The sequence below is a fragment of the Indicator indicator genome, chromosome 21, assembly GCF_027791375.1.
Source record: "Indicator indicator isolate 239-I01 chromosome 21, UM_Iind_1.1, whole genome shotgun sequence".
Taxonomy (NCBI): domain Eukaryota; kingdom Metazoa; phylum Chordata; class Aves; order Piciformes; family Indicatoridae; genus Indicator; species Indicator indicator.
The window spans coordinates 8,659,243-8,671,880 of NC_072030.1; the positions used below are offsets into that span (position 1 = coordinate 8,659,243).

General features: G+C 38.3%; 1 protein-coding gene across 1 annotated transcript in view; it reads right to left on the reverse strand.

Moving 5' to 3' along the window:
* Positions 1–12,638, reverse strand: part of PARVA (parvin alpha) — a 56,058-nt gene that overhangs the window by 14,266 nt on the left and 29,154 nt on the right. Inside the window, exons 2-5 of the mRNA XM_054390482.1 lie at positions 3,308–3,397; positions 3,138–3,208; positions 2,405–2,507; positions 341–481 (exon numbers count right to left, since the gene is read on the reverse strand). Coding sequence (XP_054246457.1) covers positions 341–481; positions 2,405–2,507; positions 3,138–3,208; positions 3,308–3,397 — 405 coding nt within the window. The remainder of the gene's footprint in view (positions 1–340; positions 482–2,404; positions 2,508–3,137; positions 3,209–3,307; positions 3,398–12,638) is intronic.

Consider the following 12,638-nt stretch of genomic DNA (forward strand, 5'->3'; position numbering starts at 1 on the left):
ACCTAACACCTAACTCTTGTTCTGTCAATCCTCTACATTTATGCAGGTACTTGCCTGCTTCAACAAATCAATTTAGTAACAGAAAACTTAAGCTGGTCTGCATATGGATTTAAGAGCAGAAACACCATACACAGACAGACTGAAAAGACAGTTTATTTAAATTGGAGATTGAGCACCAGTAAAGAGGGTAGACTGCACCACATCTGGAAGTTCCCTGCAGAACAGCTCCTGCCATAACAGGTTTCAACCCTTCCTTATCATTGGATATTTCAGAATTACAGATAGCAGCTATAACTCACATTTGTCAACAAATGAGAACAGCATAGAAAACACAACTTACAGTCAACGTTCCATTTAATGCTTCTTGGAGGGAGTTTAAGAGTTTCATTGATCTTTTCAAGCACTGTCTGTAGCTTCTGTTTCTGAGCAATCTCAGACTGAGTAACTTCAGCAACATTCAGCTTCTCACTTTCAAGCTTCTCTGAAGTGATATTGAATTTAAAAAAAGAGAGAAAAAACACTTTGTACTTTTCACTCCATGAAAAATACACAAAACTCAGATTCGCATTCAAGATATATTAGGCTTCCTAGTTTTAAAATGATCTGGTTTTTGTTCCAGAACCATTTTCCTTCACATTTCTGAGCTCCTAAAGACAGTTCACATTTGCCCTTTATTACGCATTGACAAGGGAAAGCCAAGTATTAATGAAAGCCACACTACTGGGTAGCAAATATTTGCTTCAGCTTCCTTTAGGGAACACCAGACTCAGAGGTAAGGCCCATTTCTTCCCTTGCTACTGGATAAAGGGTATTCTGCGTGCAAGTGCCTTATAAAGCACGTCATCAATCCTAGGAAACACATACCAACTTCCAGAAGATTTGTTTCATCAGTTTCAGTCTCCCAGCCTCTCTCTTGGACTAAGAAGATTAAATAACTTGAGTTGGCCCATTTGTGATAAACGTGAAGCGACACCACATTCATAGAGGTGAAGGATGCACCCAATAAACGTAAACAAGTATTTCTAGAGGTATGAAAGTGACTAAAACATTGAGCAATCTCTTTCTATGAAACCACAGACGTTTTCTGCACTCAAAATTTGCAGTAGATTTTAAAATATTCAATGCAGTCATTTGTTAACAATTAGTACAGATTGCTATGTACATGTATACACAGCTTAGCGTTTACCATCTAATAGTAAGCAAAGAAACTTTAGCAGTAAAAGCCCCCAATAACCACAACAGAAACAAAATGTTTAGTCACCTATTAATTTACTGTTATGAAAGAATTAAGATTTCTTATTTAGCAAGAGCTGGTATTGTTCTCATCAAAGCTAGGCTGAGTATCTTCTCAAAGAGAGTGAACCTGAGCTATCAGCTTGTGAATCCTGCATGACGGACTGCTGTCTCCATGGGTTTCTCGTGCCTCCGCAGACATCAGTCTGTGCATAGTCTCAGAACACGACCAAAATCTTTAGTTAACATAGACCTGATTCACAAGGAATTTAGGGTAGTGGACAAGATTTCACTGAAATCGTTAAGCGCTGGATCAGCACACACATATTTAGAGTCAAGCTGTATCTGATACAGATTTTTTGGGGTTTGGGTGAAGCTACAGGAGGTCTGCCCATGAGAATCAAATTCCTCAGTCTGGGGCATATTCAGTCCATCACAATATATTCAGTAGCTTAACCATTCATAAAAGGGAACAGTCTGTGTAGTCTTTATTAGAAGTGCTCACAAGGTGTTTCAAGATTTATTTAAGATACTGAAAAGAAATTTACTGGGGACTTTATGAGCTCTAGTAACTATGAAAATGACTTCCAAGCCAACAGCTAAAAAAGCACATGCCAGCTCTGCACTAGCAGTTTCGTTCTGTATCTGTTTCTCAGCTGAAGCTCAGTTTGTAGTCCACTGGGTACCATTACCTCAGTAACATTAAAAGCCAGACATCAAATCACAAAGAAATTCCAACCTTCCAGAGGAACTTCTTGATGTGAATAAACTACAGTATGGAACCATTAGAGATTAAAAACATCCACCATTGTACTGAAAACACCCTTGCCTTTAAACTTACTTTCCACTTGTAACACAGTTAGGTTTGTACAGCACATATGCAGATACTAAGTTTAATTGTACTGAATACCACTGCCAAGACAAGAAGCATACCTCTCTAGCATCCCAGGTAGGCTTTATGCTGTTCTCATCAACTACAGAGGACCACATGTTGCACTGCAGCTGAAAGGATTGTGCATACAGCCTATTACTCAAGGGTCTCATAATACAATGCTATTTTTATATCACTTTGTGGCATAAATGTAAGATGATAGCAAGGCTCCTAAAGCAGGAACAAGTGATCCACTTACTGAAAAAGTGACCCAACAGCATGCACATGTATTTTTCTTACCAAATAATTTCTGCAATACTTGTCCATCATACAGGTCTTCAGCCAAGTCTTTCACAATAATCCTCTCTCCCACCAACACATCATTAATCCAGTCAATTAATACCTATATGGGAAACACAAATTTGGCAGTATTATGCACTATTCATTTGCAATTTAAAACACATGTCATTTTGTACAATGATGAAAATACTTAGCAGAAAGAATACCAATGCTGCAACGCCTCAAAATACGACCAGTCTGAAATACCATCAGAAGAAAATACAAGAAATTAAGAAGGACTTTTCTAAGGTGGCTGTGTCAATGCACCACAAGATCTAGATAAATATTGGACACAGTGAGTGAAATCTGTCCCTTGCTTTCAGCAGCAATTTTTTTGACTTTTAGCTGTTTTTGCTTTTAGCAGTCAATTCAGATGAAACTTCCTGCTAAAATTTTAACCCAAGAATCACAAAGACTATTAGGAAAGTCAGTAGCATATTAAAATGGGTGGTGGGATGGGACTAAAATTCTGGACTCGGAATTTGAATACAAATTCTTAAATCTCTGTGTGCCAAGACTCTGTGTGCCATCTCTAGACAAACAATTGACCTACCCATTTCACTAGGGTGTACAAACCACGTGCTTTCATTTAACTGATATCTAACCAGTGCTTTGAAGTGTTCAAATTTAAGAGGCAGAGATAGCATTAAAAAATAGTTCACTTTCTTGAAAGTGTTTACAAGGTTTTCATTACCTTCATTAGTTCTTGTAATTTTGGGTCATTTCTTGAATTTGGATCAACCATTGTTCGGACTTCATTTTCCTCTGGAAGGTTTAAAAGAAAGATATTAGAAACTATTACAGGCGTGACACTTTATTTTACATCAAGCTTTTATGTTGAGATGTAAAATTGTTGTGAATTACCTAGCATAGTGTCCTCAGGGTCTAGTTCGAATGGAATTGGACTGAGAGGTAAGTTAATGGCATTTATTCCTTCTTCCTGTAATTCAGATACTAGGAAATAAAAAAGAAGAGCTCGGTCAAATTTCGATCCAATTTTACTTACTATGTCACCCTTGCTAAAAGTAGTATTAATTGTCTTAATTTCTTCATAAGAACATGACTCTATTAGGTAAGCCACTAGGTGTAATTACAGCAATAAAATACAGCTAGCAAAAGTGAAAGGCCCAGCCAACAAACCTTTGCTTGTATAGGTAGGTTTTTCATAGATAATGCCACTAGAATCAATGCAATTTCCTCAAATCTTCTGCAGGATAAAGCCCATCATCCTCAAGTTTTAAAAGCCTCACTTGCATTTTAATGATCCTGATGTTTGAACACTAATGAGACATTTTATTTGAGGGAAATTACTATTGCTCTCAGCATTTAGCTCGTCTTAGAGATGCTTCAGATTTAGTTACCTGAGAAGAACTGGGTATGGCTATATATCCACACTGGAGCTTCCAGACTGGTAAGACTATCTAGGACTGAAGATGCAGCAGCACATGGCCACCTTTATTGTTCAGGTCAGAGACCATCTAGAGCAGACTGTGGGATGCTTCTAGCTTGTGCTCTTAGCCTTACTTTAGCAGAAACTACAGCAACAGGACACAGATGTAAGACAACGAAACCTCAAAAGCAGCACCGTAGTGAGGAGTCCACATACAGGTTAATAAAGAACTTGGACACGAGAATGGCTAAGTAATCCCAGGCCCCATAGTTTGGAGATGCCCACAGCTGTGAGGAAATACAGGCAAGTTCTTACTCAGCCAAAGTCCCCTAATGCTGCAAAAATAATTGCTCTTGTAATACATGCCCTGAGAACACCATAACAGAGAGAGACAGAGATGAAGTATAAAAGCAGTTCTGCTGCTAGTTTTGTACTGTTTGGGATCTGTACCTGCTACAGTTCAGAGCAACTTCATTCATTTAATAGAACTGGTTGTTAGCACAGCTGTTCTAGTCAAGAGTTTAACTTAAAGAACTTAGGGCAACCATCCTACACATGTATATATCGTTTACGTGCAGATGCAGATTCACCAGCTAACAGTTCACGTTTACTACCTGAAACTTTCATCAGCTTATTTTGAAAATTACAGAAACAATTTAGGTTTGCAGAAAAGCAGAAAGCATCAGTAGAGATCTTGTGTTTTGTTTCTGATCCTGTGACTGATTGTAAGTTAGGTTTTGGAAAACAGCTTTACCTTTCTGTATTAACTTCCTGCATACACTAAGTACAGCTAAGTTGCACGTGAACACTGTGATAATCGGTCAGTTGGTGTGATAACAGTACCTGAAGCTCTCCAAGTATGTTCTGTGCTTTGTGAAATGTTTTGTGCTCTGCTAGGTGAAATACTGTGTATCTTTCAAGAGTCTGCATAACTGCATTCAGGCATCTATGGAAGATTCATAGCAATAATGGCTGTTAGAATGCTTCTTACTTTTAACGGTACAAAATAACTTCAAAAATTCCACCATGTTCAATACTAAAACACTAATTCACTTCATAAACTCAACTCTGCTTGTCTATCTGTAAAATACAAATACTGAGCAGCTCCAAAGAGTCATAAAATAATGTTAACAATAATAGTTCCCTCAACTGTTGTATATCCTCTAAAACTGATAACTGAGAGCAATGGACCAAATTAAACTCTCATGTAACTCCACTGAGTTCTGAGGAGTTACAGTGAGGATGAATTTGGTCTAGCATGAATAATCTCATGTAATCTCAGGAATTGTTTGAACTTCATGGCAATTTTCTGAACTGCTATTACTCCTTAGAGAAAATCATTGTTGGTTTTATTAACCTCTGGTTTTTTTTTTTTATTTATTTTGGTTCAAAATCCTTAAGATCATAAAAATGTCAGTGGATAGAAAAATTCCACAGGGAGGTCATTCTGTTCTGAAATGTTTAGTTCATGGAGGACTTAACACAAAGGTTCACAGGCAGAAAACATTCTACTCATATTAATCCAAGAGGGAACATAATAAATAAATTCTATTCAAGTAAATGTGTTCCACTGAGCTCTCCTATCCCAAAAGACTGGATGGTTTGCTTGGGCAAAACACACTGGAGGAAGCAGATCATTTTCCTAATGAAGGACAGCAGAAAAAGCTTTTGACTCCTTCCTCTAGAAAGCAGAACTCACTGACAGAACTCACTGACACTTCTGCAGGGAGACTGAGTGGAACTATCAAGGTTGAATGTTTTGCAAGGCATTCTTTACAAGGCCCACTGAACCTTCCCACATTTGCCCTTCAATGTGCACAACTATTACATTCTACTTTTAATAACATGACCTTCATCATATTATCAGAGTTTCTGAAAAGAAGAGAAAGCAAACAAAGCCTGCCATGTCTTTGCATGGAAAGGGAACATAAAATACAAATAAAATAATAATATGCATGAGAAGCTAACACATTGATGTGTCCTAGAACACATCACAAGTGTTAATATTTATTGTACAGCAGAGGCTAAGTCTTGCTTTTCTCTACACAGATATACACAAGACCACAGTGGTGGTCTTGTTCCCCCAGGCAGCTCACCCAGATCCATACATTTCTCACACCTGCCCAAGCCATGCGCAGAACCTACCCAACATACCTCTGGATGATCCAAACATCCCAGATGAATCCAGTTTGCCAGAAAGGACAGACCCTCCTCAGCCATTGCACTCTGCAGTGCACAACCCATGCCTAAGGTTGGTGTAAGTCCCCTAATAAAGACTCCTCCTGCTCTCCTGTTTCCAAGCAGAAAATGTGATGGAGAAACCTTGAGCCTAATGGCATTTTTTTCTCTTTTCCAACACTGAAAAGATTAACTAGATTGATAATGCTACAAAAAGGAGCAGGTAAGAACACATGTATATAGAGAAAATAGATGACGTAGTATGCCCTCACTTTCTAAGAATTTCCATCAAAAACAGTCCAAAAATATGATTTGAGGTTAAGAATTTGCATATAACAGTTTCAGCAGAGAACTCAAGTTTTCAGCTGCTTTTCATTAATTTGTTTTAATTAACTTTCTTAAATTTACCTCAGCAGTTTAATACTTTAGTAACAGCAAAGCACACAGGTTTGGCACAACTCTTTGCAGCAGCTGAAATTGGAAGAAAATCATCTAAGTTCTTGAAATACTTTGAGGAATGACTGAGATCACCAGGAAGAAATCCACTCAGTCTTACAGTGTAAAGACCCAGGAAGGAAAGAGGGGACATAGCTGCAGGAGTTCATCTATATCGCTTCAGCTGCCACTTGCCAGAGATCAGTGCACTGGGACCTGTGACAGTTTCTCTGAAGGAAGGTATCTGCAGACTTGTCTGGTTGACACTGGGCATGCTTGGCCACTGGACTACCCCAGCAATTAAGAGCTAAGAGCACCTTTCTGTTCTCACCCTCGGCTGCAGCTCAGATACAGCCAGTGCATCGGCTACCATGGAGCTTGTTCTCACCATGCTTATATTGGCATGATCAGAGTCTTTATCCTTTTGGATGTCAGAGCAAAATCCTTCATGGTTATTTTAAAGTCACCATGCTGAGGCAAACTGGGGATTGAATGTATTTTTAGAGCAGGTTCCTTAAAAGCAATACTTACACATAGGCCAGACAAATCTCTGAGGACTGGCAATGTGGAAGTCCAACTTTTAATTCTGGATAAGCGCAAAGGACACTTCTTCTCATACTTCTGATTCAGCTGCACAAGGCAAATTTGTTATGATGCAATCAAGCAGAACTCCACTGCTATCAGCTGTTAACAGACTTCCTCCTATCATGCCAGCACCAAATTTGGCCCCAGAGATGGGGAGCCCACAAGCTCGTATCAACAGCTACTTTAAGCTGGACAGAGTTCGTACTGATTTAGATGCTCTAGGATTACAAGGTCATAAACCTATGCTATGAAATCCACACGGGTGCTCTGAGCCAGATTTCGCCCTTTGATGCATGCATCAACTGCCGTGGAAACCGCTGGACGCTGAGCACATCTGAAAGTGGAGTACTGCCCATACGGTTTAAATTGGCTTAATTCCTCCAGTGCATGCAGCCTGTTGCTCCACATTGTATTTATTAGACAGTTTCATTTGTTTTTTTTTTACTTGTTTATTTTGTGTACTGAAGGCTTTTTGCTGCCCTGTTTAGTATTCAGGGCTTAATGTTATTCTTATTTAAATAAAATACATGTTATTATTTAACTGAGCTCAGAAATGCCACATCACCCAACGCAGTCTCTGTGGTTTAGACATATTCTAGCATATCTATTCAAAGGATCATAAAATAAATACAGCAAGATGTAGTGTTGAATGGTCCAAGTGCCACAGCCATGTCTTTCCATATAATTGATTCCATACTTATAAAACTAAAATTACTGAAGTGCTACAATGCTAATGGATCAGTCCTGAAAATCTGTAATTAGCGAGAACCAAACCCTAATGTTGCAGGAGCACAATGACACAACGCTTCTAACCCAAATCTTTCAAAATATATACACAGACACCTTCATAAATACATGCACACACATTTCTGCAGTTCTTTAACTGCCTTTCTTTAACATAAATGTCTTCAATTCAAGGTCTTTTCTGCCATTTTAAAGTTTGCAAATACTTTGGTTTGTTTGTTGTGGTTTTTTTCCTGTGGAAGCTGAGATTTGTTGACATTCACATGATTCCATTTCAACTTTCTCTAGAAAGTGAAAGGACAAACTACCTGATATTTTAAATGACTACGGTAGACAGAAGCTTTGTGTGCCATGTCTCTATCTTAAGCTACTATTTCCTGGAACAAGTACAATTTGGAAGGCTAGTTGCTGACATCACACAGCCAGAGTAACACTGGATTTTTCCATGTACACTCACATTCAAACATGCTACATATGTTTATGTATGTAGCCAGAAATTACAGATGATTTTCAATAAGAAAGGTCTTCATTACTCTTGTATAAGACAAGCTGAGCCAAATTTAGATGAATCGGCTTTGGTTTCATATTCTCTTTACTGGGTGCAAATTTCTGATAAATGCTCATGACCTTGATGATTCTGATAAATACTCATGGCTTGCCTTTGTACCCTCTTGTGCACAAGAGCGGCTTTACTTCTAGTGACAACAGTCTGCAACACAGACGAGTGTAAATGACAGTATCCATGCACACTGTAGTGGATTTACACTGCTTCACACCAGCTCAATGGCTCAGTGGGATTCCTATTCCCCCTATTTATACCACTATTGTGGTATAAAATGCTCCAGTTTTATACCACAATACAATTCCAGTGCAATAATTCTGAATTTGTCTTGGCAAATGTGAAAAGAGGTCCAAATTATCCAAGATGGTCAGAGGAACAGAGAAAACCCAAAACGTTTTCAAAAGGTCCTAGTTTAAGCTTTTACAGAATTACACTATTTAGTCAAGCAAACTTACACAATTGCTTTCTGGGCCATCCCTCCAAAATATTTTCTAATGCTTGTGTGTGTGTGCATCTTATAAGTCCACAAAGGGAAAAGAAAATATTAATCTAAAATGGTACTGCCTAATTTTCTTGAATACATAATTCATCCAATATGGATTCTGGCAGCTCAGCTTTAACTCTGAAACAAAAGAAATCCACACAAAAGACAATAAATCTGCATTACACATGGTACTAAAATGATCCAATGGATTTATAGATGTTTACAAGTTTGCAGAGTGTGACACAGCGTCCACCAGAAATTTGATATTCACAGCACAAAACATCATAAACATATGTCTGCAACTACAAAGGGGCCTTTTTATGTGGGGATCATTGTTAAAATTGTCTTCAGAACATAAACCTTAAGCTGTAAATGCTACTCCCCATTTATTCTCCACAACATAACAAATGAGGAAAGAAACGCAGAGATATGTTTGTAATTGAAAATGTTTCTCAGGAAATGATCTGCACAGGAACATCATTCTCATTCCATTAACTGCTGACTCCAAGCCAACCATTTGTAAAAATAAATAAATATGCAAACTGGCTGACAACAATATGCCTGCCTTTAACGTTACCGCATTAGTATCCAGTCTCCAATAAAGAATCTATTTTCTTTTCTCATTTCTCCATTAAACCAAACATACACACAAAGAGAATGGGAAAAATGCTGTTCACTAAATAAATAAATAAATACATACATACATACATACATACATACATAAATAAATGGGAGAAATGCTGCCATTTAATATTCACATATGCAATACAAATTAAATGCTCATTTCCTCAAAATTTCTTTAAAGTCCAAAGCTTCCTTGAAGTACCTTTGTGCCTGGCTTGTTCCTTTCTTTCTTGCAATTATCAGGGGTAAAAAAGAGAATCCTTCATAGACTGATGTATTTCTGGTCTGAATAGGAAAAGAGCAGCAATAAACAGGGAGCAAACTCGGTATTTTCAAAAAGCGTGCACGATTTTTTCTTCACCATGTCAAAAGTAGCTTCCTTAAGCCTTACATGCTCTCACCTTTCATTTGGCATGAAGTTCTTTCAGAGTTCTGTCATTTCTAAGAGGTAACAAGTGGTGCAGTGTCAAGCTAACACATGCCAGTCATTCCATTCATTCCTTCAACACATCTTTAAAACACATAAGCAGTATCTGCAGATGTTTTGAAAAGCCTGTCACCCTGAGCGAGTGTTTAAAATATCACTGAAAAAAAAAACTTCCAAAAGACAGTGCTGGGAACAGAGACAGCAGTTCAGGTGACACTGATTTTCCTTGCAATGAAGTAAAAATCGTGCATACGAGAAATACTGTCACCATTCCAAGTCATCAAAAAGTGCTGCTGAATCTGATCTAGCCTGAAAATTTCTCAACAGCCTCAGATATGCTGTGTAAAAAACATCTACAGGTTGTTAGCTGATCTGCACATGGTATCCCTAAATGCAAAATATTTTATTGAAACAAATCTTTTGACAGCTAAGATTTTAGTTTATCAACATAGTTATTGAGAAACCTCAGAATGGATATATTGAAAGAAGGACTGCATGGGGCTATACAGAGACAGAAGGGAGCAGATTTGTATCCTCCTCACTGATATTTCAGTACTCCTCCCATTACAACAAATCTGCAGGTACTAACACCCAGAAGAGAGTCAGACAGACCTGCTGGTACAGTCCTAATCCAAAGCAAGCGGAGACAGTTGTTCACCCTACATGCTCACCAACTTGCCACAAGAGTTTTTTCAAAATACTGTGGTGTGGAGAAGCTGATTTTACAAGACTGACTTGCCTCATTCTCTGAATCACCAACCAGCTCATAGTAGCTGTTCCAACATCAACATGAGGCACTCATGCAGAAAAGACAAAACCAAAGATCTGTTCCAAGAAGTCTTTCCCAGCTCAACAAGTTCTAGTTATTCCTAAGAGAACACCCAAAAATAGTTCTCAGGAATGCAAGGGTACACTAATGGCAAGCTGAGGATTTCCTGAATTTCTTGCTCTCTTTTCTTGTGTACATAAGCCTTGTTTTTAAAGTAGAAAAAAATAAGTGCCAGACCCACTGCATCTCAATAATGTGGAATACTACTTCTGTTTCTTCTTGGAAGAATTAGAAAAATGACTACATTTACTGGAAAGTTAAAGTTCCTTTCAGGGAATGTGAATTGGTTTATGTATTGCACATGGCCACTACTTTCAAACTATAGTTCCTGGAGCTACTTGTGTTTTAATAAGCATCTGGTCATCTTCAAGGAATGACAGTGACAAAAGATCAAAACATTTGTAGTAAGGAAGCAAGTATTTCTACATCCCAGAAGTAAAAAAAAACAACCACCTTCATATCTTCTGAGAGTTTCTCATGCTTCAAAATCTTTCTTTGGTATCCAAGTCAAGCAAGATAAAACGTGAGGATGACACCAAGGCTTGACAAGAGGCCAACACAAAGAAAATGAGGTGAGAGTGGCCCAAAGAAATTAAAATAGCAGTGGACACAAATACGCAGATGTATTACTTACTCATAACTATTAGCTTGCAGTCTACGCTTTGCTACCTTATGCAGAAGGTAGCATCCTAAGCATCTAACTATGGTTCTCACATTCAGTACAGCAGATGACAATTGAGTTGTAGTATCTTAATTCTTTTGTTCTACTCCATTTTAAAGATTTTGAGTTCCTTGATATGTTTAACATTTGTTCCTAACACACTTCTAAAAGTCTCTGCAGCATGTCCTAGGAAATTCAGTTTCTTGTCAACAGCAGGATGAGGATCTAATTTGGGAATTGGGATCTAAAGGCAGGCCCTCAACATGGAAAAAAACAGGCTGTGGCTTTGGCTGAATCACAAAACCAAGCTACATTCTTAAAGAAAATGGGATGGATTTGGAGAAGGGCAGAAAAATGAAACTCTAAAATGGCAGAGATGTCTTCTAGCATATTGAAGAGCAAACTAGTCTTTAGGGTCCTCTTGACCCAATGCAGAGGTTAATGTGCCTTCAACAGCAGAAAAACTTCAGGCTTGGAGTGTTACAGAAAAGATTACAGAAAAAGTACATTATTTTTACCCATCCTTTTTTCATAAGAGTGTGCACATCTGATGTGTGGAAGCCCTCCCAGCCTTACAGCATGAAGAGTCATTTCAGGGAACGAGAGGAATATACAAGGCCTGTGGCAAGCCCTGGTGGCAAAAAATCACAGTGTGGTGTGATCAATAGTATGGCTGTGGTATTCTCTGACAACATATTTAAACAAAAGTGTAAGACTATGATGTAAGACAGGACTTCGGAAGCACAAACTGGAAGCTATGTTTGACTTAGGAAAGCAGAGTTCATTCTCAATTTGCACAGGAATAAATCAACTCTTTCCAGTCTCAGTTCTCAAATCCCTTAATCAGAACTAATTAATTTAATATTCCACCAACAGAAGAAAATAGCATTATCCCCCTTCTGCCACATAGAAAGTGATGCACTTTTGGATTAAGGGATACACTTCCATGTTTCCCTTCTGGAGACACAAATTGGACTTGTAAAATGGAAGCTGGGCACTTAAAAATACAGCCTTGGAAACCTGTCCGTAATGTAACACTTTGCCAGACATGGAATGCACAGGAATACCTGTACTTCTTGTTTCCCAATCCTGTATCATAGCAAAGAGAATAACCTTCTTTTCACATAACCAGTGGTAATGATTTTCATCCAGCCCTGTGCTGTGCCCTTCATGGGCACTGCCAGCTACCCTCCTGTGAATTCCTGATCTTGTTCATTCCCTTACAAAACTGAAAAAGCTGTTCCAACGTCCTAATGCCCTGTCTCTAAAAAAATTA